This window comes from Vulpes lagopus, chromosome X (assembly GCF_018345385.1).
Source record: "Vulpes lagopus strain Blue_001 chromosome X, ASM1834538v1, whole genome shotgun sequence".
Classification (NCBI taxonomy): Eukaryota; Metazoa; Chordata; class Mammalia; order Carnivora; family Canidae; genus Vulpes; species Vulpes lagopus.
In genome coordinates, this window is record NC_054848.1 from 66,759,437 (window position 1) to 66,786,116 (window position 26,680).

At 35.3% G+C, this 26,680-nt stretch overlaps 1 protein-coding gene across 1 annotated transcript in view; it reads left to right on the forward strand.

The window, feature by feature from the left end:
* Positions 1-1,942: 1,942 nt before the first annotated feature.
* Positions 1,943-26,680, forward strand: part of DACH2 (dachshund family transcription factor 2) — a 688,250-nt gene continuing 663,512 nt past the window's right edge. Inside the window, exon 1 of the mRNA XM_041740435.1 lies at positions 1,943-2,557. Within this exon, the coding sequence (XP_041596369.1) occupies positions 2,043-2,557 (515 nt within the window). The 5' untranslated portion in view covers positions 1,943-2,042. The remainder of the gene's footprint in view (positions 2,558-26,680) is intronic.

The following is a 26,680-nucleotide window of genomic DNA, read 5'->3' on the forward strand; positions in this document are numbered from 1 at the left end:
TCACTGGTCACTGTATTCCAAAAGCAACTACCACAACTTCTTAGCATTTTAACTCCATCCAATTAAAGTTGTAACAGTAGTGGTGACTGGGTGGCACAGTCACTTAAACTTCTGACTCTTGATTTTAGCTCAGGTCCTGATCTCAGGGTCATGAGATTGAGCCTGCATGGAGCCCTTCCTGGGGGGGGGGGCTCCACGCTCAGCAGGGAGTCTGCTTGAGATTCTCTCTCCCTCTTCCTCTGTCCCTCCTGGTGGTTCTCTCTCTCTCTCTCTCCAAGATAAATAGATCTTTTAAAAAATTGTAACAGTATGAAGCAATTCAAAGCATAGTTCTTACTAGTTGGCTGGTGAAAGGACAAAAGAAGAAAATATGTTGACAAGAGAGGCAGAACAATCCAATTTAGGACATTTTATGTCTTATTAAGGGGAGGGGCAAGTCCACCCACTCCTACTTTTTGATACTGCTAAGTACAAGGAGATCTAAATAGAATTCAGTAAGGATCTAGAATTATATACAATTTGGAAGGATTTTGGAGACATTACCTTAGCTATAGCTATATCATTGATTAATGCCAAGCATGGATTTCACTTTCTGAATAACAGCCTGTAAATGAAAGAAGCACCCGAAAGGAAATACCTTGATTTCAGAGAATCAAAAGCTGGACAAGGTGTTTTAAAATATTTTTTTTGCTACAGTGATCTAACCACCATATGCTGTGTGGGAAAGACCATGCCTTTTCCCTGGAATGTATCTTGGCCAGCTAGACATTTTGCTTATCATGAGCCCTAGTAGTACCTTTATGGGCAGCTGACATGTGGGGAAAGAGGAATCTTGAGCTACAGTGCAGGACATGGAGCTCTAATTATTGGACCATCAAAACCCATAGATAAGGGAAGAAAATGCAATATTAAAGACTGCAAACCCTTGCTCTTCTCTCACATCCTGTAATGACTGTCTGGAGTCACACGGGAACTTTTCCTATCAATTTTACCCAGGGATGAGGCAGGACAATCTTGAAACTAAGGAATGGAGACAGAGAAAACTGACTAAGGAATGGAGACAGAGAAAACTGACTAAGGAATGGAGACAGAGAAAACTGAGTCTATTACAGGACAGCGGTGGAAGTGCTGTAAAACGAGGCATCCGCCCACCACTCGCAAACCCAAATCCCACAGCCTGTTTTCCAAAGTGATCACAGGCTCACTGCCCCTGCTAACAGCAACCTGCACCTCTAATAGCAACCTGCACCTCTAATTTGACTGCAGTTTTGGATGCCGGTTCCTCTGTGCGCTGGGTATTGGAGAACTCACAGCAAGCGCTCTAGGTGGCCTGAACTGTTTTACTTCTGTACTCACTAAAGTCTTTCTCCTGGAAGCTGGGCGAATCTGTCTCAGCCCCGCAGAGTTTGGGAGCAATGTGCAAATGGAATTGGAGCCGCCACCACCTTCTCTTGAATTGAACCCAAATGCAGAGTGGCGCGGGGTTCCAGAGAGGCACGTTTTGGAGTCCCGCTTTGTGTTCCCTCAACACTGGTGGGGCATGGAGAGGGAGAGGCTTGTAGCCTAGGCCACTTTGGGAGCTCTGTGTGATAACTGGACGTTCTCTCCTCTGACTGCTAGGCAAGAAGCGGATGAATCCTACTGCCCCCCTTTCAGGCTCCATCCTCCTTCACTAGCGAACCCAGAAAGGCCTCAGGTAGTTGGGAGGCCGGCCAGGGAGTCTCCACCTCCTTGCGGGGAGCAGCCATTCAGGGCGCTTGGGAGCCGAAGGGGGTGGGGTCCATTGGCTGGGGGATGCTGCCAGTCTTGGAAGGGGGTGTGTTGGGGGTGGGTTCTTGGACCGCCGCGCCTCCGGGCTACTAGCTGTTCCCGGGTAGTGGGTGAGCGTGAGCGAGTGAGCTGGGCTACAGTAGACTTCAGAACAGTTTGGAGAGAGCCAAGCGCGCCACAGAGAGCGTGAGAGAGCGAAGGAGCGAGTGTGAATAGACCTAGAGGAGACAGGGCAAGAAAACAGGGCCCAAAGACCTACGGTTTGTGACTGAATGAGCATGGCTGTCTCCGTACCTCCGGTGATCTCTGCAACTTCCAGCGGTGCCGGCGTCCCACAGGGCTTATTTCGGGCAGAAACCTTGTACTCGACTCCTGGGGAACCTCCTCGTCTCAACCCTAATATGATCAACAGTTTCATGGCCAATAACCACAGCAGCAGCTCCAGGGGTGGCGGGATCGGGGGAGCCAGCGGAGGCAGCGGCAACACCAACACCAACGAGTGCAGGATGGTCGACATGCACGGTGTGAAGGTGGCTTCGTTCCTGATGGACGGTCAGGAACTGATTTGCCTGCCACAAGTCTTTGATCTCTTCCTTAAGCACCTGGTGGGAGGGTTGCACACGGTGTACACCAAGCTGAAGAGACTGGACATATCCCCCGTGGTGTGTACTGTGGAGCAGGTCCGGATCCTCCGCGGTCTGGGGGCTATCCAGCCTGGGGTGAACCGCTGCAAACTCATCACCAGAAAAGACTTCGAAACTTTGTTCACCGATTGCACCAATGCCAGGTGAGATATTCATTTTTTAGTTTGTTCTTCCCCCTTTGCCCTCTTCTGCATGTTTCATCACCCTCATCCAACTTTGCAGTGTCTTAACTAGCTTGCCCGTATTCTTCATGCTGTAAGTTGATGGGGAAACAGGACTAGAAGGACTAATTGCCTGTCCCTCTAGTCCCGGCTCGGTGGCAGGGCTTGGATCTAAGATAAGCCCCGTGCAAACTTCAGTTTGCTGTCTTCTACTGCAACTTTCCAGTCTTTCGCCCATATCTTGCATGGCTTATTGGCTGCTTGTGGTTATTTGTTAATTTCTCTATGTGGTTTTCATTCCTCTTTTGTGGCCTTACGGGTCGGATAGGTTTTCTCCTGAACACAGACACCAAGGACTTTCTAGGGGAGAAGCCTGGCAGAACTGTAACCTGGGCTCCTAAGCTAGCAATCCAGAACACTGCATTTGGGGGATGCAGAGGGTCCAAAGTCTAGAATCCATTCCAGAGGGTGATTCGTTCCTCATCCTGTGTGTGTGTGTGAGAGTACTAAGGGTGTGTGATGGTGGTGGTAGTGGCGGTGTGTGTAAGAGTGCGCCTGTGAGAGAGCAGAGACAAAAACACAGAAAGAGACAGAGAGCAAGAGCCCTCGAGCAAGAGAGCAGGAGCATGTGAGGACATGTGCATATGCCTGCTGTGCAAAGCTCCCTGGTTCAGGATACAGTAAAACCGATGGATCCCATTTTATAAAAAAGAACGACAGCAGATGTCAGTTTCCTGCGCTCATCCTTTTTTGGATCAAGGCAATGTGGGGCATGAAAGCTTGGGCTGGGAATCGGTTGGGGGTTCGGGGGGTTAAGGACAAGTTGGAGAGGATGCTTCCAGCTCTTCTCCTCAGGCAAACAGTTGGAAGGATCCTTTTCCCCCAAAGAGAAGATTTCTTAAATGATGATGATCAGCTTCTCTGTAAGTGTACCTCCTTCATATGACAGTAGATAAATGTCCATTGGTGTATATCCATAAGCAAATTGTATTCAATGTTTCTAAGTTTAAAAAAGAAAGTAAGGTAAACTATATAGTCAAGATTATTTGACTTTTAAAAGACCCGCGAATTAGTCCTTGTAGTGTTTATTCCATCTTCAATCTGGTAATATCTGTTAGGCATGTACACATTTGGCATACAAACCAAGAAATCATCATCAGGTTAAAGGGAACAAAGAGTTTGGTTGTAAAACAGCACTACTGTTGATTATTTTGCAGAAAATTTCTGCAGAGGTAGACTTTCTCACAATGCATATTTAAATCATAAAAACCCTGGATTTACCAACTAAAAGGAACTCAATTGTTAACATCTGTTGTAAAATCCAAATTACTATGTATCGCTCAAGTATACTGACACCTTGTAAACTAACTGTTGCTGACTGCTACAATAAGATAATGCTACAGAACTTACAAGGGGACTTTTCTTCCCCCACTTTGAGCAGTGTCCTCCTGTGTTCTAGGAATTAAACAGAAAGCTGTTTATATGAGAACTTCTAAGTGATTCATATCTGGGGCTTACAAACCTGGTTTATTAGATCAGATTTTAAGGTAGATAGATGGTCTTAAAACACAAAGGATAACTGCTCCCATGATAAAATAAGCAATTATAACTTGTAAGAGTAGGAATGAAATCTTATTTTGACCACAAAGCACTTTACTAATACACAAACTCAGAAAGTTACCAGGGACTTCAGATGAGGGCCATGTAATTTAGGTGTTGCCAATTCAAAAAGACACATCTAAACAATTTTAAACATGAATACCTATCCCCCTCACTCCCTCCTTTACCCCTTCTCCCTTACAAACACCCATTATTAAAGTGGAACAATTATTACACGCAGAAATTTGTCCTATGTTAATAATTAATTTACACATCCTTGAGCAAAATCTATGACTTTCATTTAAAAATAGATTAGTATTTTAATGTAACTGATGCTTCCCTCTAAATAGAAACTTTTATTTAATTAATTTTTATTAGGGCTACTTACTGAAGGGAAACATAATATTATTCAGTATCAAGAGGCAGGTGTTCTTATACTATTTTTAGACTCTATTTTATATATGTTTTTAGGTTATTATTTTAATTCAGTTAAGTTTTATTTACTCCTTATCATAGCATTTACAATGCTAACTTTTTGGGGGGGCTTAAATTGCTTTTGTGTATATGCATGTATAAAGATGATAGAGAAATATTAAAAATATAAGAAATATGTATGAGTTATGCTGTGCCTCCTTTTGCATTTATTTCTTTATGGGCATGTTATTTATTAACATGCATTTTCTGTAAGTGTGTTGCAAGTGTTACAATATATGATCGTAAAAATTTATGAAATATATTCTATGAATGCAGCACATGAATGTAGTTGAGGAAAACTACTAGAAACACACCTATATTGCAATTTCTAGATAGTAAAAAAACCCACAATGTCTAGGGAAAATCTTATCAATGATAAAATAACATTACCAAATTTTATCACTACAAAATGCCCTCATAACCATGTTGTTAAAAACTACAAAAAAAATGATAACATATAATGGATGCTTTATGACTTTAGGTAACATTATTTACAGAAATGTGTACCTTGAATCATTCCCAACATATGAATGATTTTATAAAATTGTGAAATTATTATTTAAATCAACATTATTTCTATGACTTTTCTAGTCAGAGTAAAGGAAGGTAAGAGATGTAAATAGGAATGAGGCTCACGAGAGACAAAATAAGGTAGATGAGACAGACATGAAGCCAGTAAGATAAAAGAGATGTAGGACATGAGCAGAATGATGCTATGAGAGGAGGTGAAAGATGGATCAGAAGAACTTAAAGAGATGCCCAAAGAAATGAGCAACGAATCAATGGGGACTTGGCTAAAGAGGATTGTCACTGAGGACTCATGACTTAGTTCTTCTGGCTAAAGCGGGATGCAAGGAAAAAGTATATACATGTTCAGTGAGTAGAAACTCTTATATGCTATTCTTATTTGAGAAAAGAGATTCATCTTCATCTCTGATGAACAAATTTCCATAATATATTGTTCAAAGGAAGGCCTATTTGTAATGGTGTCATTGGCAATTTTCTTCTCCTACATAATAAACATTTCTTCCCCCTCTCTGTCAGTTAACTGAGGGAGAGTATATGTCCTGACTTAGGGAATTCTATTGAAATGCTTCCTACACTATTCCAGAAGACACAAAATAGACTATTTTCAAATTGGTCATTTTTGAAGACCTTAACGTATTCCCATTAAATCGCATTTGGATTTGTTCAGCTTAGGACATATTTTTATTAATGTGCACTGAAGAAAGGTAGATGAATAAAATACATATATGATTGTTTCTTTGACAGTACTGAGAGTCACAAGAACTCTATCAGTGGTTTATATTAACTATTTTGTTATTAGCTAATTTTCAAAATATTCAAACTTGTCTTCCCAGAAAAGGAATTAGAAAATAATACCTGCCTTAGCTACTAGAGAATAGTAAAACTAAAAAAATTCTTGACTATACATTGTTTTATTAAATAAGTCGAGCTTTACATCACTGCAATTCCAAAAGGGCTATACAATATTTTTCCTTGATGCTTTCTTACTTCAGAAACTAGTTGCAGGGAGATTATTTTGAGGATCTTTAAGGAAATGATGATAAAAAGACCCAACCAAATGGGAAAAATTATCGTGTTTTAGATCTTTTTTTTTTTTTCAGCTAAAGCACTCTGATTTAAAAAAAAAATATTATGCAACAAAACTTGGAGTTTTTAATATCAGAGCAGGCAGATTCAGAAAGCAAATGTCTAAAAATATCACTCTCATGCAATGGATTTTCCTTACTAAATTTTTCAAAGTTTCATGCAGCAGTAGAATATTAAATTAAAAATTGGTATTCAGGGACGCCTGGGTGGCTTGGTGGTTGAGCGCCTGCTTTCCGCCCCGGGCATGATCCCGAGCTCCTGGGATCGAGTCCCACATCAGACTCCCTGCGTGAAGCCTTCTCTCTCTGCCTGTGTCTCTGCCTCTCTCTGTCTCTCTGTCTCTCTGTCTCTCTCTCTCTCTCATGAATAAATAAATAAATAAATAATAAATAAATAATAAATAAATAAATAAAAAATCTTTTAAAAATTGGTATTCGGTAACTGAAAAATCAGCACATTTTAGTGTTAATCTATTTTTACCTACCTATCTATATAAAAGTAACGTTGTTAGATTTCATGAGTGGCATTTCATTTCATTTGAGGATCAACTGTTTAAATGTTATTTATTCATTTATGTATAGTTAAATGAATACTTGGAGAAACAATAATGTATGATTAAGAAAATATTTTAATGTATTTGGAGCCATGATTTGACATATATTCAAATGAGTAAAACTTATTGTTTTAAACTAAAAATTTAAATGATCCCATTGTGGTTGTTATTTTGACTGTGTGAACAGAACATAAATGGGCATCCATATAAGAATAACTTCATGTGAATTATGTCTTTAAAACAATTTAAAACTACTTTAAAATGTAAGATATACAATTTTTGTAAGTAACTCAATGATTTCAGCTTTGTAAGTGTAAGTGTAAATATACACTTGAATATGGTTCATAATCTACACAAAATAGCAGTTTACTTTAACAATTGATGTTTTCATTCATAGGAAAGTTATACAAAACCAAATTTTTTAAGAACTTGGATCACTTTCCTGGGCTAATATTTTGTATTACTTAACATTTGCAGAAACAATAAAAATATTTTAGAAATTAATCTGGGCAGTAAATGCAGACATTTTATTTCATAGGATAATGAGGGGATAGTCAGATTGTCTATTACAAGCAGTCACTTAGTCGTCATTGCTGTCTTTTATTAGAAGAATGATGTCCAGATTATAATTAAAGTGATTTAATTATAATCTGCCAGTGCACAGAACTTCCACATGTACATTCATTTTAAATGTACACTTCTGTATAACCAACAATTTTTGTGTTTACCTAAATATTTTAGCTGGATTTAATATTTGTCCAAACACTCATTTACTAGGTCATGAATATTACATTAAAGAAATGATGCATGATATGAAGGAGAATTTCTTTGGATATATGTGTGTAATGTTACCCTCAATGTATAGTACATGAATGCCAATAGTTAGGAAGTGATGGTCTTCAGATATTAATGCTTTACATGGTTTCATACAAGAACACCTAATACATGTATAAAATATTGTCTGAATTATTTGATGCTTTTTAAAGTAATTTTATTTTGTCTGAATGAAATTCCTACATGCTTTAAAAATGCTTCTAGCAGGCAAATATAATTGTGAGAAACCTTAATCACGATATATTATATTTCACTTGGCAATCTAGATCTTCAGGATCACTTTGTCTGGTGCACTTAAAGATACGAATGATTTAGGTTTATCCGCTCTATACATTTAAAATATGTATTAAAATCACTCCAATTGACCAAAACTGAAAATATTGTTTTTGGAGAAAAACGTAAAATCTTTCCCCAAAAGCAAAACAATTAGGTATTAATGATATTCTTGTTGCATATTCAAAAGGTCTTTGGTAGCATGTTTTCCTCCTTTTCTTTCCTTTCACCGTCTCAACCTGCAAAACTCTTCACTGTCACTTCAGATTACACAATTCTAAAAAGCAAAAACAACATTTAAACACATTTTCTTTGGAAGGGAAATTGAGCATTTGCACCCAATAAGCCTGATTGTGGAACTGCATGCAAATTGTGTTTTGATTTATCTCTTTTACACTTTTTTCCATTTGAATTGATCTTGCATTAATTTCACCAAGCGGCTCTGTGAGGCTGCAGATGTTGCCCTGTGTTTAATAAATCAATGAGACAGATCTCAATGAATCACTTCAGATGGATTCTCTGCTCAGTTTGATGTCTAGATGTTATTCTTAGCTTGTTATCGTGACAGATGCATTAATGTTCCCATACACTGCCAGCAATGTCAAAGAGATCAAAGCTTTTAAAGTGGCAGCATCCCTTTTTCCATTTTCTGCCAGAACAACTAAATTCATTTAATTTTATTTAGGAATCAGAGAAAAATATCAAATTAATCATGAGCTTCTTCATGGGAAAGATTCTTAATTTTCATGCTATATTAACTATTCCGAAATGGTGGAAATCAATATATTAAAACCTAAATATAGTGTAGCTACTTAAAAGTGCTCCCCACATTAATATTTTAATCATGGTAAGAAAAATGAGAATAAATAATATATGATTGGGACACATTGCAAGTGTCACTATAAATAGAATAATGCTGTATCTGAATTGATTACAGAAGTGTGTTAGTTTTTAAATCCCTACTAATAAGCTTCTTGTTGGCTTAATGCAGCTGTAATATACTCTTACCAAGGGATTTAGAACTCCTTTAGGATTTAATATTTCTTTTTAGTAGGAGGAGGATAGTTTGTCCACTGCATATTCATCATTTCCTCACTTTGTAAAGCTGAAAATCTTAGAAAAGTTTATTTCATTTTAGTATAATTCAGTTATTTATATTCTGGGTAATTATTTGTAAATCATTCAGTAATAATAAATGCTACTTTTATAATTTAATTTCCAAAATTGTAGAAAAGCATAGGCACACCAAAAGGAACTTTGTTATTACTCTAGTGAAATTTATTACCTATCTGCATTAAATATCATAGCGACCATACTTTATATCATTTAACCCAAAGCTTCATTACCTTGGTGTTAGGAGAGAAATAATTCTGTCAATTGTTGTGAAATATTTTGAGTTGAATGCTGTAGATTTAATAACTTTTTAGTTAATCTCTGATATTTAAAAATACAAATTTTAAAAAGGAGATTGAATTTTTCTCTTGTTCAACTCCCTGAAGAATATGTATTTTAAAAAATCAGCTCTTAAAGTTAGTTCCTCTTTGCAGGCCTTTACAGTATTCTTTCATAATATTTTTTTTTGCTTTATTAAAATAGGAAAACAGGAAATACTGTTAATTGATACCGTTGAGGTCTCAAATTCTTCAGGAGAATTTTTATCTCCAAAGTTAGAAAAAAAAAAAATAAAAAAAAAAACAAAAAAAAAAAACAAAGTTAGGCTAATTTTGGAAACTTAGGATATATACTATGATCTACAGTATAGTTTAAAGAGACATTTATAATGAAGTTTAATAAAGTTATGTACAGGGTTTTTTTCCCAAGATTTGCTTAAAACATGGGAATGTTTTCATGACAAAATTTTTTCATGTACAGGGTTTTTTTCCCAAGATTTGCTTAAAACATGGGAATGTTTTCATGAAAAAATTTTTTACCACATCTTTCTTTAGAGATAAATTTATAAATTAGAATTGATGAAATTATTATATTAAGAATGTGTATATAATATAGCTAAATTGAATATAATATAGTTAAAGAGCAAATTGATAAGTTTATCACTACCTATAATGATATCCTTAAATGAGAACTGAAATTATTACATAGAACAAAACCTTGAATTTGTAATAATTTCTAAGGAGTAAATTTTAACTTTAGTAATATTCATTGCAAGACTTCATTAAGCCTAATATTGTATATATTTTAGGTACTTAATTCACATTTGTTAAGTGAATACAATCATGCACACACATACACATTTATTCCTCATCAGAATTCTTTGCACAAATTGCCATTCCTTTGAAAAGCTAGGAAATAGTTACATAAGGTATGCAGTTATTAAAGACACTAATCTTGAAATTTTAATTCTATTATAAAATCATTTGTAATCATGCCATAAACTTTTCACAAATATGCATATAAAGCTATCAAAATCTAATATATGAAATTGGAATTTGGAACTGAAATATACCTTTAAAGAAAAGATGACTTCTTGACATTTCCTTTTAGTGAAAACCCACAGAAGATGCTCTAATATTATGAATAGGCAAGAATTAATAAATAAGACAAGCCTACTACCTTAAAATCATTTTCAGCTATTTAGATTTATAATATTTGATATCAGTACCACCTGTAGTGACAGTTTACTTTTGATCATTCAAAAAGAAAATGCATGTTTATCCAAATTGAGGTGGGAAGAACAAGATTTTCCTCTTAGCCTGTGAATAGAAACACAAATACCTAAGAATTATGATTTACTTTTTTCCTAGATAAGCTCAAGACCCATTCGGTACAACATGAATTTACATGAAGTATCCCACCCCCCATCCATTTAAAGGAATAACTTAGTTCTTTCAGGTACAATTAATTTTGAAGAGTTAAATTTCCTTTCATCCAGGATCCCTGAGATTGAAACTACTCATACGTATGTACTATTTTGACCCATTAAAATTATCTAGTTTATTAGAACAAATGATGATGAAAAATTTGTAATTATGTTACTGGAATAATATATATAGGACAGGAACATTAAAAAATAATGAAACTATTTTTATTGCTATATAACCATTTTATTCTTAAACAAGTTGACTGCTTAATAGTGTATAATGTAGTGTGTAATGTAAGGTGTATAACATTAAATTGCAATTGTGTTCAATGATCTTATCAAGTTGCTGGCAACTGTTAGATTATAAGAGCATTTAGGCTACATTTATGCTTTTTATGTGATGAGCTAAAAAGAAAAAAGTAATATTGATCTGTCTCTGGATTAAAGTTTGAAATGGGCAACAACCTGAACACAAAAGGCTTTTTTTTTTTTATGATTTCTCAGCTTGCCATTGATCTCCTAGTTTTATTGCATTCATTATTTATTAAAAGAATTTGCAAGCTAAACATAACGTTAAGCTAGTTTGCACACAGGGACTGCACTTAGGAAATTGAATGGAAATTGCATTAGAGATGAACATCTGTGCTATTTTTCCACTCGTGTGTATGGGTTTGTATAAAAGGTGTATTGGATTAACAGTTATAACCATTATAGCTTTACAGCAATATGTTAGATTCTGAGCTTTTAGTTATTTTGGAAGAAGTCTGTCTCTCACTTATTTGTCTAAAAAGCATAGTTAATAGCATCACAAACAATATTGGGATAAATTTATTTTTAATTTTATTTGTTAAATGCATTATCTAAATTATGTATCAATTTTGAGATATCCTTCTGTATTGAAGTAAAAACATTTAATAAAAATACATACATAATTATCATTTAAGACCATTCTATCTCTTAATGGCTTTAGATAGTAGACTACATAGGTGCAATTTACATAGTACTTATTTTAAGGATGTTGAGTTTAGTGCCGTATTAAAGCACACCAAAAATCAGATAAACTATATAAAAACTTTAACGTGACCATCCATAAAATGTTACTATATCTGTATGTTAGTCCTTGATCCTTCTGGAAGGATAATAACCATATAGATACTGAAGACTCACTTTATATAACAGTATGAACAATAGAGTAGGACGCTGTATGATATGGTTCTCATATTGAATTCCATCCAAGGAAACTTATTTACAAGAATTTAAGAGTACCTCAACTGAAATGGTTCTCCACAGGACATAAGTTGTATCTTTATGCAGTGTTGTCTTTAATCTGTAGACATTTGGAAGACTCTATCAATTCGATTATTGGAACTGAAATAAGAACTTCTTCACAACCATTTTGATCTTATGATTAGATTTGTTGTGACTCTGCATGTGCACGAGTGCGTTTGTGTGTAAAGTATACTATGTGATGCCATTGTTTTAGTTGCTGCAAACAGTGAACACAACAGTCTGTTCTGTCATGGAGCTTATATTCTAGAATCATGCTGTCTTTAGCTTAGGGAACATAAACCATATATCCTCTCTCTTATATTTGCTAAATTGTGAAATCTTTGTGATTACAATTTTTTTGCCAAATATCTATTGTTGAATACTTCAATTTCCTTCTTCATATCTGCCATGTGTTTTATCAGTAAACACTAGATTTTTTTTAGTCTTTAGAATTATACCAGAAAGTTTCAACTAAAAATAGTTAGAAAGAAAACACAATATTTTAGTTTTATGAACGTATAGAATTACTCATTATAAATAAAATACATACCAAGAGGAGATTGGAATAAAACAGGTATTTCTACTTCAGAATGGCTGTATTTAATTGACTTTAGTATCTTTTCTCTGACATATATTTGCTGAGTCCTTATGATATGAGCCCTTAAAAATTCACACAATTAGTCATTCTGTGAGATGTTTTTGTAGTAAAATGTGCAACTGTGGATTAAAAAACATGTTTTCCCCATGTAAAAAAGCTTTCTTTCATTTGTGTTAGAATTTTAAATAGATTCTCAAGCTTAGAGTTTGATTTGCTTTGCAAAATTATTTGCAAATGTAATTATTAAACATAATTAAATGTTTAATATTAACATTAAGCCTGATGCTTTGAAGATAGCCTGTGTTCTGCTAAACTTCTGATTTTATTTTGTAAAAAAAATTATGAGTAACCTCCAGGTTTTTATTTGAGGAAGACGAAAGGGAAGTTTTTTCATAGAAAAAAATTTACTGCATAGTATGTTTTATGTATAGTACACAAGTTTTAGGTCTCATTTTATAAGCCAATTAGAATATTCAGTTTGAACACACACGCACATGCACACACACACACACACTATATATATATATATATATATATATATATAACATATAACTGTATTTAAATATTATAAACATGTTTACATTTATATATAAGATATTTTTCAAGTCATTTCATTTGTCACTTCATTTAAACAAATATTTAATAAGTAATACTATTCATCTGTACAAGGCTACTTATCAAGGGGAACGTCATGATCTTAAAAACTATCCAAATTCTTATTTTTCTTATCTCCAGATTATATATGTAGAGTTTTATTGCTACATGGTTAACTCTCAGCTAACCTATATTAATGCAGGGAATAGCAAATGTGTGCAATTCAAAATTATGGAAAATTAAAGCAACATTAATTAGGCTTTGCAGTGCATTATAAAATGTTTATGGCATATTTACCTCTCTAAATATATTTTGCTTATTCTACTATTAAATTGTGTTCACATTTTATGAGTATTCACTGGTGGAAAGGAGACATAGCCAAGAAGCATGCTAAGATTGTATTAATTCTGAAATTAAATGCTTCATATAGAAAATATCTAAAGTGAATAAAGCATAAACAGACATAGAGCTGATATGTTATAGCTAAAAGCAGTGTGCTGGATCATGTTAGTGATTAACTAAAGTATATTTTGCTTGAAATTATTCTTATGTTATCTATGGAAAGATTTATATACTTAATGGATATAGTAGTCATTACAGCTATTAGCAGATTAAAACCTGGAAAACTACATGAAGCCAGTTGTTGATTTTAATATGTTTTACTCTGCTTAGGTCCCTTAAATAACCATCTCTCATAAACTAAACAAATATTTGTTGACAGAGAAATCGTGACTTTTGGATTAAAACACATTAATGAATATAGCATCAAATTACTTTTGTGAAGAGTTTCTATTCTTTAATGAGAATATTTAATTGATTTTCAGCTTGCAATTTTAAAAAATGAAACATTATAGTCTTAATGCCACTCATGTCCCGCAAGAGTGGTCATTTTGATGATGGGCACATGTTGAACACTTTGACCTTTGAAGAGCGTAGTAACTGCTCCAGAGCTTAGTTGATATGAGTACATTTAATATAGCTAATTTCTTTTATTTGCAGTTGTTTTGGATTTGTCCTTGTCATACTAAAAGACTGACAGGCTTTTGTTATTTTAGGGACATGTTCTTTTTCATAAGGTTGTGTGATGTTTACATAATCTACATGTTGCCAGAGTCTAAAGCTTTTCTTATTCTTCACAATTTAGTCCCATTGAATTGGGTGATTGGTCTTCTCTGTATTGTTTCTTTTTCAAGAAGGCTCTCCACTTTTTAAAAAAGGATTTTATTTATTTATTCATGAGAGACACAGATTGAGAGGCAGAGACATAGGCAGAGGTAGAAGCAAGCTCCCGGCAGGGAGCCCCATGCAGGACTGGGACTTGATCTGGGGAGTGGGGGGGATCATGCCCTGACCCAAAGGCAGACGCTCAATCACTGAGCCACCTTGGTGTCCTGGGCTCTCAGTTTTTAAATGTAAATAAAACTCGAGAAATTCCCCCATTTAGATATTTTTCTGTATTAGTGGTAAAAATGTAAAAGTATTGGTCTCATGGATTCATGTTTCATCATCAAAGAAGGTGCAGTGGATCTCAATTAAAAGTTTTCTGCCCAATTAGGAAAGCTCTTTTTTAAATTTATTTTATTTTATTTTTAAGATTTCATTTATTTATCTGAGAGATAGATAGATAGATAGATAGATAGATAGATAGATAGATGATAGATAGAGAGAAGAGAAACGCAGAGGGAGAAGCAGGCTCCCTGTGGAGCAAGGAGCCAGATGCAGGACTGGATCCCAGGGCTCTGGGATCGTGACTTGAGCCAATGGCAGACACTTTGCCACTTAGCCACCCAGGTGCCTGGAAGACTCTTATTTTTTTTTTTAAACGTTAATATTTATAGTAATCTCCACACCCAGTGTGGGCCTTGAACCCACAACCTGGAGATCAAGAGTCTTATGTTCCACTGACTGAGCCAGCCATGTGCCCCAGTTAGGTAGACTCTTGATTTAAAGAGAGGAGGACTGTAATTTGGGTAATGTTAGCATTGATACAGTTCCATTTGGTCATGGAAAAAGGAATGAAGCTAAATAAGGTTGGAAAAAACTTGATGAGAAAATATTTCTTATGGAAATATTGAATGGATTGGGAAGTAGCTGATAGATGAGAGGCACGAAATATACTGTGGACTGATGAAGGCTTTTTGACAGTTTTTAAATGAATTATCACATTTAGTTGCGTTCATTTTATTTTAGTGGTTATTTTAAGAAGATTCATTAATAGGAACAGAAAGCATAAAAATATTAGCTCTAAATAAAAATAAAAACATTAATGGTCAATGTGGAAATGTTATTCCATTGAGGTGAACCGGTGGCATTTGAAACCATAAGAGAACATTTGAGTATGTCTTGTCACTAAAATATTTGTTTACTATGCTAGTAAATGCTAATTTATTTTGTAAAATATTTTATACAGCATCCACTTATATTTCTTCTGTAAGTTCCATTACTATTATTGGTCTATTAGCCTGTTTCTAGCTTGCCATAGTACATTTTTAAAATACATGTTGACTGTGAATTTTTTTAAGAGGGTTACATTTTGCCTTTGGGTATGTATGCACAGTTTTTATTGTATTCAATAGTAGCTAAGTGTGCATTTTAGAAAGTAATTTGAACTACTGCATTCAAGTTTAATGAACATTGACATTTGAATTAAAGAACATCGAAGTGGAATTTTTATCATTTTTGTATTTAATAAGTACAGTGAAGTTTAAATATTTCCTTCATGCCTTCTGCCTGAAAATATATCTGGAAGCTTAAAATTACTAGCTAGGTATAATAGTAAAAACTTTACATGTATATACTGGTACATAATTTATATGGTGCTTACAATATATAGTAGCTCATTTAATCTGATCATTAGAATAGTCTGCTTTTACAATTTTGTTGTCAAATGTCTAAATTTTTATAAACAGATGGCTGATCATTTTATGACATAGTACTTCTGGGGATCACTTAATCTCATTTAGATTTTTTTCACTCAATGCTAAATCAGCATCATCTATAGTTATAATGAAACTAATAATGCTTCTGGGAAATAATAGTACCTTATGTTTGTGCAGAAGTTCACAGGCTATAAAGCTTGTTCATGCACTATCTGCATTTACCTCACAGCAACTATGTGAGGCAGGTCATCTGATCATGAATTTAGGTGAGAAAACTGAAATGTGGGCAAGTGAAGTGAATTGCTTAAGGCCATTCAATCTATAACAGGTAGAGCTAGTTCTTGAATGTAAGTCTTCTGTTTACCTTCTCTGGTACGATAAGCTCTCTATGCTGTCTCTGAAAAGGTAAGTCTTGATGGATGAATTTGAGCAAACAAGTTTAGTCAGGTGGTGGATTGTTCCAGTTATTCATAGAATTATGTGAAAACTAGAAGTGGGAAATAGAGATAAGCAAACTAGTAGGAGATAAGCACTACACAGGAGCTTCCGTAGAAGTTATATGCTCTGATAGGAGATACTTCCTTTTAATGATGATGTTTCAGAAATACAGTAACTAAACTCTCTTCATCGTGACTCAATTCCATATGCATCTACAGGAGGTTTTGGGAACCAACAAAACTTAACATTTTTTTAAAATTTTTATTTATTTATGATAGTCACAGAGAGACAGAGAGAGAGGCAGAGACATAGGCAGAGGGAGAAGCAGGCTCCATGCACCGGGAGCCTGACGTGGGATTCGATCCCGGGTCTCCAGGATCGCGCCCTGGGCCAAAGGCAAGCGCCAAACCACTGCGCCACCCAGGGATCCCAAAACTTAACATTTTGAATGGAAAAGTGAAAGGAATAATAACAATTCAAAAAAAGTGTGTAGAGATGGCAGCAGCTCATCAAAGCATAATATTGAAAGAATTAATGAAATTGGGACCTAGAGGCACATGGGTGGCTCAGACGGTTAAGTGTCTGCCTTTGGCTCAGGTTGTGATCCCAGAGTCCTGGGATGGTTCCCCTTGTCAGTCTCCCTACTCTGCTTCTCCCTTTCCCCCTGCTGCTCCCCCTGCTTGTGCTCTCTCTCCTGCTGTGTCAAATAAATAAATAAAATATTTTTTTTTTAAATTGGGACCTAGTTATTAAAAAATATAAATTGTCTCTTGTGTCCAGAATATTATGTTAGGATTTGTAGGTACCTTTAGAGAGCTTTAAATTTTGTTGTAGGGACAAGGCATACACACGTAAAAAGATTATGTCATTCATTCATTCGTCAAATAGCTATTGGGTGTCTATTCTGTGTCAGGAACTCTTCTAGGTGCTTGGGATACATCCATTAAAAAGAAAGTTCCCTGCTCTTGGAAAGGTGGTTATATTCTAGGGTATGGTAGTGTGGATGGAAGAAGACAATAAACATTATCCATAATAAATAAATCAATTATATTGTAAGAAGGTGGTTAGTGCTATGGAAAATATAAAGTAGAGCAAGGTAAAGGTATGGGGGGAATTGGAGTTGTTTGCAATTTTAAATAGAATGGGTATTATAGCTCCGTTGAAAATGTGAGCTTTGTTCACAGATTTGAAAGGGAGGGAAGTAAGCTAAGCTAAATCTGGGGAAGAGTGTCCTAGGCTGAGAAAACAGTGTGATCAAAAAGCCCTAAAGCAGGAGTATAACTAGCAGTTTTGAGGAAGAGTAAGGAGGCTAGTGAGGCTGGAGTGTAATGAGTTGAGGCGAAGAATAGTGGGAATAAGATTATAATGGTAATGTTGGTGGGGGTTATATAGGGCCTTTAAGCCATTTTTTTTAAACTGAATGAAATGAGGAGTCACTGCAGAGTTTTGTGCAAGGCTGTAGCAGGATTTGACTTAGGTTTTTAAAGGATCACGCTGGCTGCTAGGTTGAGAATAGGCTTAATTAAAGTGGGGCAAGGGTAGAAGCAGTCAGATGCTATTGCAGTAAAACAGGAGAGAGGTGGTGGTGGTAAACACCATAGTGGTAGAGTAGAGGTAGTAGGAATTATATTCTGAATAGATTTTGAAGGTAAAACCAATAGGACTTCCTGATGGATTAGACACTGAATGTGAGAGAAGACAGTCATTAATAACTCCAAGGTTTTGGTCTGAGCAACTGAGAAGATTAAGTTTCTATCATTTCACAAGGGGAAGGCTGTAGGTGGAACAGATTTGGGATAAAGTTCAGGAGTCTAGCTTTATACTTGTTAGTTTATAGATATCTTTTTTGCTTTTACAGCAGAGATACAGAGTGGTCATTGGATAAAGAAGTCTGGAATTTGGAAGAGACATCTGGACAAGAGTTATAAATTTAGGACAGTAGCAATTGTAAATAGACAAGAGGAGTTTCAAGGATGGAGTCCTGAGTCACATCAACTCAAAGGTGATGAAGAAGAGGAGGAATCAGCAAAAGACTGAGAAAGAAAATCCAGTGAAATTAGAAAAAAAAAAAAAAACAAAACCCAAGAGAGAGTGGTGTCCCAGAGCTAGGCAAAGAGAATGCATCAAAAAGGAAGGAGTGATCAACCATATCAAATGCTGTTAATCAGTAAAACAAAAAACAAAAAAAACAAAAAACACGAGGACAAAGAACTGGCCATTAGATGTGACAACGGAAGTCATTGGTGATCTTGATGAGAGCAGTTTGATTGGAAAAACTTGAAGGAAAAGTCTAAGTGACGTGTTTAAGATAGAATAGGAGGAGAGGAATTGGAGACAGAGTAGAGACAACTCTTTCCAGGGATTTGCTGCAAAGATAGTATACAACTCAAGGTGGGAGAGAGTAGCTTGAAAGCATGGAGTAATGGATCAAGAAGTTATTATATATTATTAAGATGGAAGACATAACAGCATGTGCAGTCAGCAATTTTCCAGTAGAAATTTTAAAAAATGTATGTAGGAAAGAGAGAGGAGTATTGCTGAAGTGATATTCTTGAATAGGAGAGAGTGGATAGGTTCCAGTGCACAAGTAAAGTCATCAGTTTGGGATAAGAGCAAGGTTAGTTCCATCTCCAGATCGGAAAGCCTAATTATGTAAATAAAGATTCTGGTTGATCTGGTATTGGAACTCCATGGAAGACTCCTTCGATTAGTTGGGAGGACTGGAAAGGAAGTTGGAGGTTTGAGAAGAAAAAGAGAGTGTATAATAGCCATCTCAGTGAAGAGAGTGAACTATTAAAGAGCTTTAGTATGATTCCCAGTCAACGTCAAATGCCTTTTGACATTTATGATCACTAATTCAAAATGGTTGGTGTGATTGTATGTATTAATTCCACTTATGTGGAGCTGCATCAGTACTGGTGCAACATAGGCAAATAATTGGATTTAATTAGATTTATGGTTTTGCTAAGTGGTGTGAGTATAACAAAAGCAAAGGGGGCAAGATAGTTGAAGGTTTAGCAAAAAGCGATTATAATGGATGACAATGCATTTTAAACTGCTAAGGAAAAAAGAGGGCATCAGGGAGGTGAGAGACAGTAAAGGATGGTGGTGTAGATCAATTGGATGTTTCAAGAAGAGGTCAAAGGATTGTTGAAGTGGGAGTATTAGAAGGTGTGAACCAGAAAGAAGTAGTGAGGGTCAGAAAGTAGGATTCACGAAATAAAAATATGGAAATGTTGCAGTTACTGGTAAATTACGAGGTTTAGGATAAGATCATGGGCATGAGTGGCTGAAGTAAAGAGGGCAAGATATTTAGAGGAGAGAATGTCAAAGAACTGAAAGGCCCGTGTGTTGGTCATATCTTCTATGTGTACACAGTTCACTGAAATCGCTAAGGATTCAGAGAGGAGTCAATGTATCATATTTCAAATTTTGTACTACATATAGGGATGACATCAGAGTAAGCTTTGTTAAAAAAAAACTATTTTTTAACTAAATTACTAAAATTTTAAAGCTAAAGTTGCTGGAATTAAGAACCCAGGGAACTCAACCTGACCAAAATTTAAAAAGTAGACCTCATTCACTATATTATGAAGGTTTCAATATTTACTCTAACAGTCCTTGTTTTGCCATGAGCATGCTGTGCTTTATTTAAATTGCCTTGAAGAATATGGTGAAAAATAACATTTTCTGAATAATTTAAATAATGTCTGGTTTATTTTATCTATTATTAACATCTTTTACAATAGATAATGCACTTCATTTTTAGTATGAGCTGTTTTTTTCCCCAAGTTATTATTAAATTCCAGCTAGTTAACATACAGCACAATATTTGTTTCAGGTGTAGAGTTTAGTAGTTCATCACTTCCATACATCACCCAGTGCTCATCACTACAAATGTTAATCCCCATCACCTGTTTAACCCAACCCCTCCCACCCATCTCCCCTCTGGTAACTATCAGTTTGTTTTCTCTACTTAAGAGTCTGTTTCTTGGTTTGCCTCTTTTTTCCCCCACCGTGTTCATTTGTTTTGGTTCTCAAATTCCACATATGAGTGAAATCATACAGTGTTTGTTTTTCTCTGACTTATTTTGTTTAGCATAATACTTTCTAGTCCATTCACGTTGCTGCAAATGACAAGATTTCATTCTTTTTTATGGCTGAGTAGTATTCTGTGGTATGTGTGTGTGTATATACATCACATCTTTTTATCCATTTATCAGTCAATGGACATGGTCTCTTTCCATAATTTTGCTATTGTTGATAATGCTGCTGTATCAGGGTGATATATCCCCTCAAATCAGTATTTTTGTATCCTTTGGGTAAATACTTGGTAGTGCAATTGTTGAATCATAGGATAGTTCTATTTTTAACTTTTTGAGGAACCTTCCTAAAGTTTTCCAGAATGATTACACCAGTGTGTTTTTCCACCAACAGTGCGAGAGGATTCCTCTTTCTCTTTATCTTTGCCAACACCTGTTGTTTCCTGTGTTGTTAATTTTAGCCATGAACTGAGTTTTATATCAGGAGCATTATCAATCCCAGGAAGTGTGTTTGTTGATATTATTATATCATGTATTCATGAAGAGTAAATTAATTTCCCACTTTCACTTCAGTACATTGGTATTTTATAAACAAAATACTAAAAATATGGTAGGCACAGCACAGAACTAGTAGTCATGGTTCTTAATACATTGGAAGTTGCAGAAACTCAATCAATATATATTTTTGACACCTGCTATTTTCTGATTCATGGATTATTAACCTCATATGAAAGCTACTTAAATAGCTTCTGCTGTAGTCACCACTTCTCCTAGCTACTCTGACTACTGGTTGGATTTCTTTGGCCTTTCAGGTTTCTTGATGAAGAAATAGTTAATCTTTCATGTGAAATCATTGCGGAGCAAAGCTAAGAAGTTGGTGATCTCAATAGCAATTCCTTGCTAATTACCTGGGAAATGAATTTTCTCTGGTGGAGCTTGCCCAGCCATTCGTCTGGCATCTTAATAAAGTGGCTGGAAAGAAGGGTTTGGTCAGTATTTGCAAACTCCCATTAGATTCTATCACTGATTCTGAATGAGTTTTAGTTTCTGCAGCTGGAGAAAAGCAAGGGAAGCCAGATGTAGTAACATCTGCTATTAAGACTCTAAGGGCAAAAAAAGAAGTTCCATTGTTAAAACTTGATTTTAGCTCTGTTGGGTTGATTTAAAAAAATCTTGTTTCCCTTCTTCATGTAGCACTGAAAAGAGACATGTACATACACTAGATATTGGATTATCTCAGGATAGTCTGTCCAAAGTGTTGTCAAAAGACTGTTTTAGGCACTGTGACCCTAGTATCTGTTATACAGAAGCAAAGCAGAGGAACAAGTGATTACTCATCCTGCCTGATATTTCAATTTTTTTCTGATATTTCAAATTTGATGAGATTAGACTTCAAGTGAATATTTTATCCAAGCATGAATCATTGACAGGTTTGTTGAAACTGAATGGAAGTGCACTGATGTAATATAAACTGCCTAAGGAAAATGATAGCAGAAAATGTTAAAGTTGGGATTCCATGAAGAATTGCCTCTAATCAGGAATTGAAAACCATCTTTAAAGATCTAGTTGGGGATCCCTGGGTGGCGCAGCGGTTTGGCGCCTGCCTTTGGCCCAGGGCGCGATCCTGGAGACCAGGGATCAAATCCCACATCGGGCTCCCGGTGCATGGAGCCTGCTTCTCCCTCTCCCTCTGCCTATGTCTCTGCCTCTCTCTCTCTCTCTCTCATTCTGTGACTATCATAAATAAATAAAAATTAAAAAAAAATAAAGATCTGGTTGAAGTCTTACCTCCTCTATGAGAACTTCCCTTATCACCTGCAGTGATCTCTTGCTTCTCTGAAATTTTATTTGCAGATAACTTTTCTCCTACTCCTGTTCCTCTTCTTCTCTCTCTAAATTTTTAAGTTTTAAGCCGTATATGTTTTCTCTTTCTCCCAACTAGCTTCTAAATTCCTCAAATTCGGAACAGTCTGATATGTGTCATTTTGTCACTCACAGTGCCTAATGTAGTACACTGATGTAAATATTCAAAATATTTTCAGTTCATTAGACAATGTAACTATGATTTATTATAATTACATTATTTGCTTTGGGAAATATTCATATTTTAAGGAAAGTTACTGCTGTATTTAAAAGGGTGTATTATTTTGATTCTGATTGACAGCTCCTCTTAGACAAAAGAAACCTAGAGAATTATTATTCTGTTTCAGATACCTACATTTGTTCTGATTCCAACTCTTTCTAACTGTATGACCATCCAGGCCTTAGTTTTTTCATCTAAAAGTGGGGATAATTAGAGTTACATAATTTATGGGGTTAAGATTAAATGAGATTATGTTCATAAAGTGCTTTGCACATAAGAGTTCAGTAAATGTTAGATTTTATTCCTGAAAGTGGTATCACACTAATATGTGTGAGCCCACATATCTACCTACATTTAGAACACAAGAGAAAGGGCAAATTTCAGAATAAGGTGAACCAGTTTTCAGAAATTTTTGCAACCAGCACTAAATTTACTGGTTGGCTGTGAGTGACACTGTATGCACTTCATTTTCTAGGAAATTCTTCTATGTTGACTTTCTAGGCTGATGTAGCAGCTGGTAGGCCATTTATTACTAGTTCTATTTTGGTGGAAAATTCAGCCTTGTGTGTCATTTAGAGTTTGTGACACATGTACCCTCCCAAGGCTTAATGAGTTGTCTGCAGATGGGCTGTTATTTATTACAGTCATGTAGAATGAAATTGATTGTCTTCTAAAATTAATTTTTCATTTGCCTCCAGCCTTCCTTTAGTAGAGGACACACAGTTGCCTGTTTGCAGAAATACTGTTTAATCACATTAATATCTCAGCCCCCCAGGCTGAAGAATATAATTGTACAAATGAACAGCAAAATCTGTATCTTTAACTTCTTTTATGATTAAATTATGCAAATGACTTATCTCCTGCCCTTCCAAGCACTAATCATCTAATTAGGAATGATGTGTTAAAGGGATGGTTTTAAATCAGGAGAGGGACAAATGCAGGAAGCAGAAAATGGCAGCTGACAATGAAACCACTGAAGGTACAGTAATGTGTACTATATGAATCTATGTATTTGCTATGAAAAGAGATGGGAAGGCTCACATATACTATCCATAGACCTGACATGTGCCATCTTTTGGCAGGAGATATAATTCCTTGTCTTTGATGACATCTTTTTTGAGATTAACCTCAAATTCTTAGTAAGGCAAGTGTTAAGTTTCCTTTATTCTTGAACACTCGAGGGATCTAGGATTTTTATTATTTCACCCAGGAAGGAGTTGGCTTGCTCTCCATGGAGGATAATCTGCAGCAAAGTAATGGGACTGGACCTTGACCATGAACATATACTAGGTTTTTCAGACTACTTTAGCAGAAGCAGTTCCCTTTTCCATGAAAAATTAAAGTCAAGACACACAATCCCAGAACAAATATAGTCTTCTACTGTGGAACTCAGGTTCAAATTCCACGGTACACTCTAGATATGTATTTGCAAGATCTGACTGTGGGTTTGTGCTTCTGCTTCCAGATATTGATTGTATACAGCTTTACAGCTTTTAGCACAATAGTCCTATTTATTGGCCATAGTTATTCTATATGATATAGATATTATCTCTCTTTTGATAACAAATACTTATTATGTTAACAGTTAATAACTATGATAATTATAAATCATATTATTAATGCTCCTTAGCAACCATGTCAAACTTTATACATTGATGTAGTTCTCATAATAATGTAAAACATAATAAATCATGTTGTAGAAATGAAGGAAAATAATATTATTGTGTATATTTCAGAGCCTCCTAAAATTCTTTCCTATAGGTCCATTTGTGGGAGTCAGAAATCATAACATTTATGTCTTTTAACTGATTTTACTTTTATTAATTTGAATTCTATGCTTTAATTGGCCATTATGGTGAAATATATGATATTTTCTTTATATAATGTAAACCATTTTCCAATGTGTTTGAGAACAAACCTCAAGAAATGTATTCTAAATAGAACATAAACATTTGTGGACTGTACCTTATAATTTTTCTCAAGTTCTTGAGACGAGTGCTGTCATTCATTTACTATTTTTTGTTGAGTTTATTCTTCTCCATGTACTAAAAGCCATTGCTTTAGTTTTAAAGGAGACCAAGTTCAGTTCATTGAGAAGACCCACTGATCACCAGTAGTTGCTATTGTCTATTGGAGTGTGGCAGGTCCTTACTATATTGATGACAACTGTATATGGACATTTATTTAACATCTTTGATTTTTTTTTAGACAGTGAGAGTGTGTGGGGAGGGGCAAAGGGAGAGGGAGAGAGAGAGAGTCTTTTGTTTTTTTAAATTAAATTCAAGTTAGTTGGGCAGCCCAGGTGGCTCAGCGGTTTTTAGCGCTGCCTTCAGCCCAGGGCCTGATCCTGGAGATCCAGGATCGAGTCCCATGTCAGGCTCCCTGCACGGAGCCTGCTTCTCTCTCTGCCTGTGTCTCTGCCTCTCTCTCTCTCTCTTTCTCTCTCTGTCTCTCGTGAATAAATAAATAAAATCTTTAAAAATTTTTCAATTTGGTTAACATAGAGTGTATTATTAGTTTCAGGGGTAGAATTTAGTGATTCATCAGTTGCATATAACACTCAGTGATCATCACATCAAGTGTCTTCCTTAGTGCCCATCACCCATTTACCCCATCTTCCCACCCATCTCCACTTCAGCAATTCTCAGTTTGTTCCCTATAGTCAAGAGTCTCTTATGGTTTGCCAAGAGAGAATCTTAAGCAGGTTCCACACCCAGCATGGAGCCCATTGTGGTGCCAAATGTGGCGCCCAACATGGAACTCTATCTTACAACCCTGAGGTCATGATCTGAGACAAAATCAATAGTTGTATGCTTAACCAACTGAGCCACCCACGTGCCTCTAATATCATTGCTTGTTAACACTAGGCATCAAAATATAGTTTATTTGCTTTCATTGGGAAAAAATGTTTGAGCTCTTTATTTAGATAATTGAAGTCAATAAGTCTAGCTTACCAGAATTCTAAGGTTGATTTTTTTGAACTCTGTTCTGGAGATTTGACATGTATTCCTGTAGAAGACAACTATTTTTAGATTTATACAGTGAAGAGACCATTGCCTTCAGGATTGCACCAAATTCAGAAGGGTCAGATTACCTTGTGGAAGTGAAGGGTGAGTCCTTTAGAACTTATTCCACTGCTATCCTATGAAGCTTTATCTATCTTTTCCCTTGGAAAATATCATAATTATTACATCCCACCCACCCAAAAAAAGTGGTGCATTACCATATCATATGATAAAAAAACGTGAACTGAATATGCCCCTGTTAATACATATTTTTGAGATTGAATTAATCCTCAAAATCATTGCTATGGTTTTCCAATAAATCTAAATAAGTTGAACAGCCATTGCTTTAGTTTTAAAGGAGACCAAGAAGAATGGTTTGAATAATTGGAAATAGTAGTAATTGATATTATAATCCCTGACTTCTAGTAAGTTTTCCACAAAATGTCATTTGTATAGCAGGGATAGAACAGTTATATTCATACTTGTTTTGTATTATTTTATTATAATAAAATAAATCTTTATGGTTTATCATTTTATTATTTACATAAAAGTTTAACAAGAGATCTCCTTTCTTTGATTGAGTCTCCACATCTCTACTGATTCAGTCACATCTTTAAATGCAACCCACCTCTTGGGTTCTTAAAGCATTTCTACAGAATCCTAAGGTTATGAGAAATAGATTTTAAAACAGAGTATTGAGCAATTTAAGTGATTTTTAAGTATTTTCAAGAAAATTGGAAATAATTTGAATCTAAAGCTCCACTATTTTTTTTTCATTCAAGGGCTAGAATAAGGATGCATAAAATAGCTGATTATTCACCAACTGGGAGACTAAGTACCCACTGTGCAAGAGGCTTATATTCTCTGAGAATTAAAAAAAAAGTCAGAGAAGTTTATTATCAACTATTGTATTATAGTCAGAATTATGATATCACTTTCTTAAAATTCCAAACTATAGGGCTAAGCTTTAATATGCCTCAGAAGGACCCAGAGGAAGAGGAAGTATGGAAGCTTAATCAGCTGTTTTATTT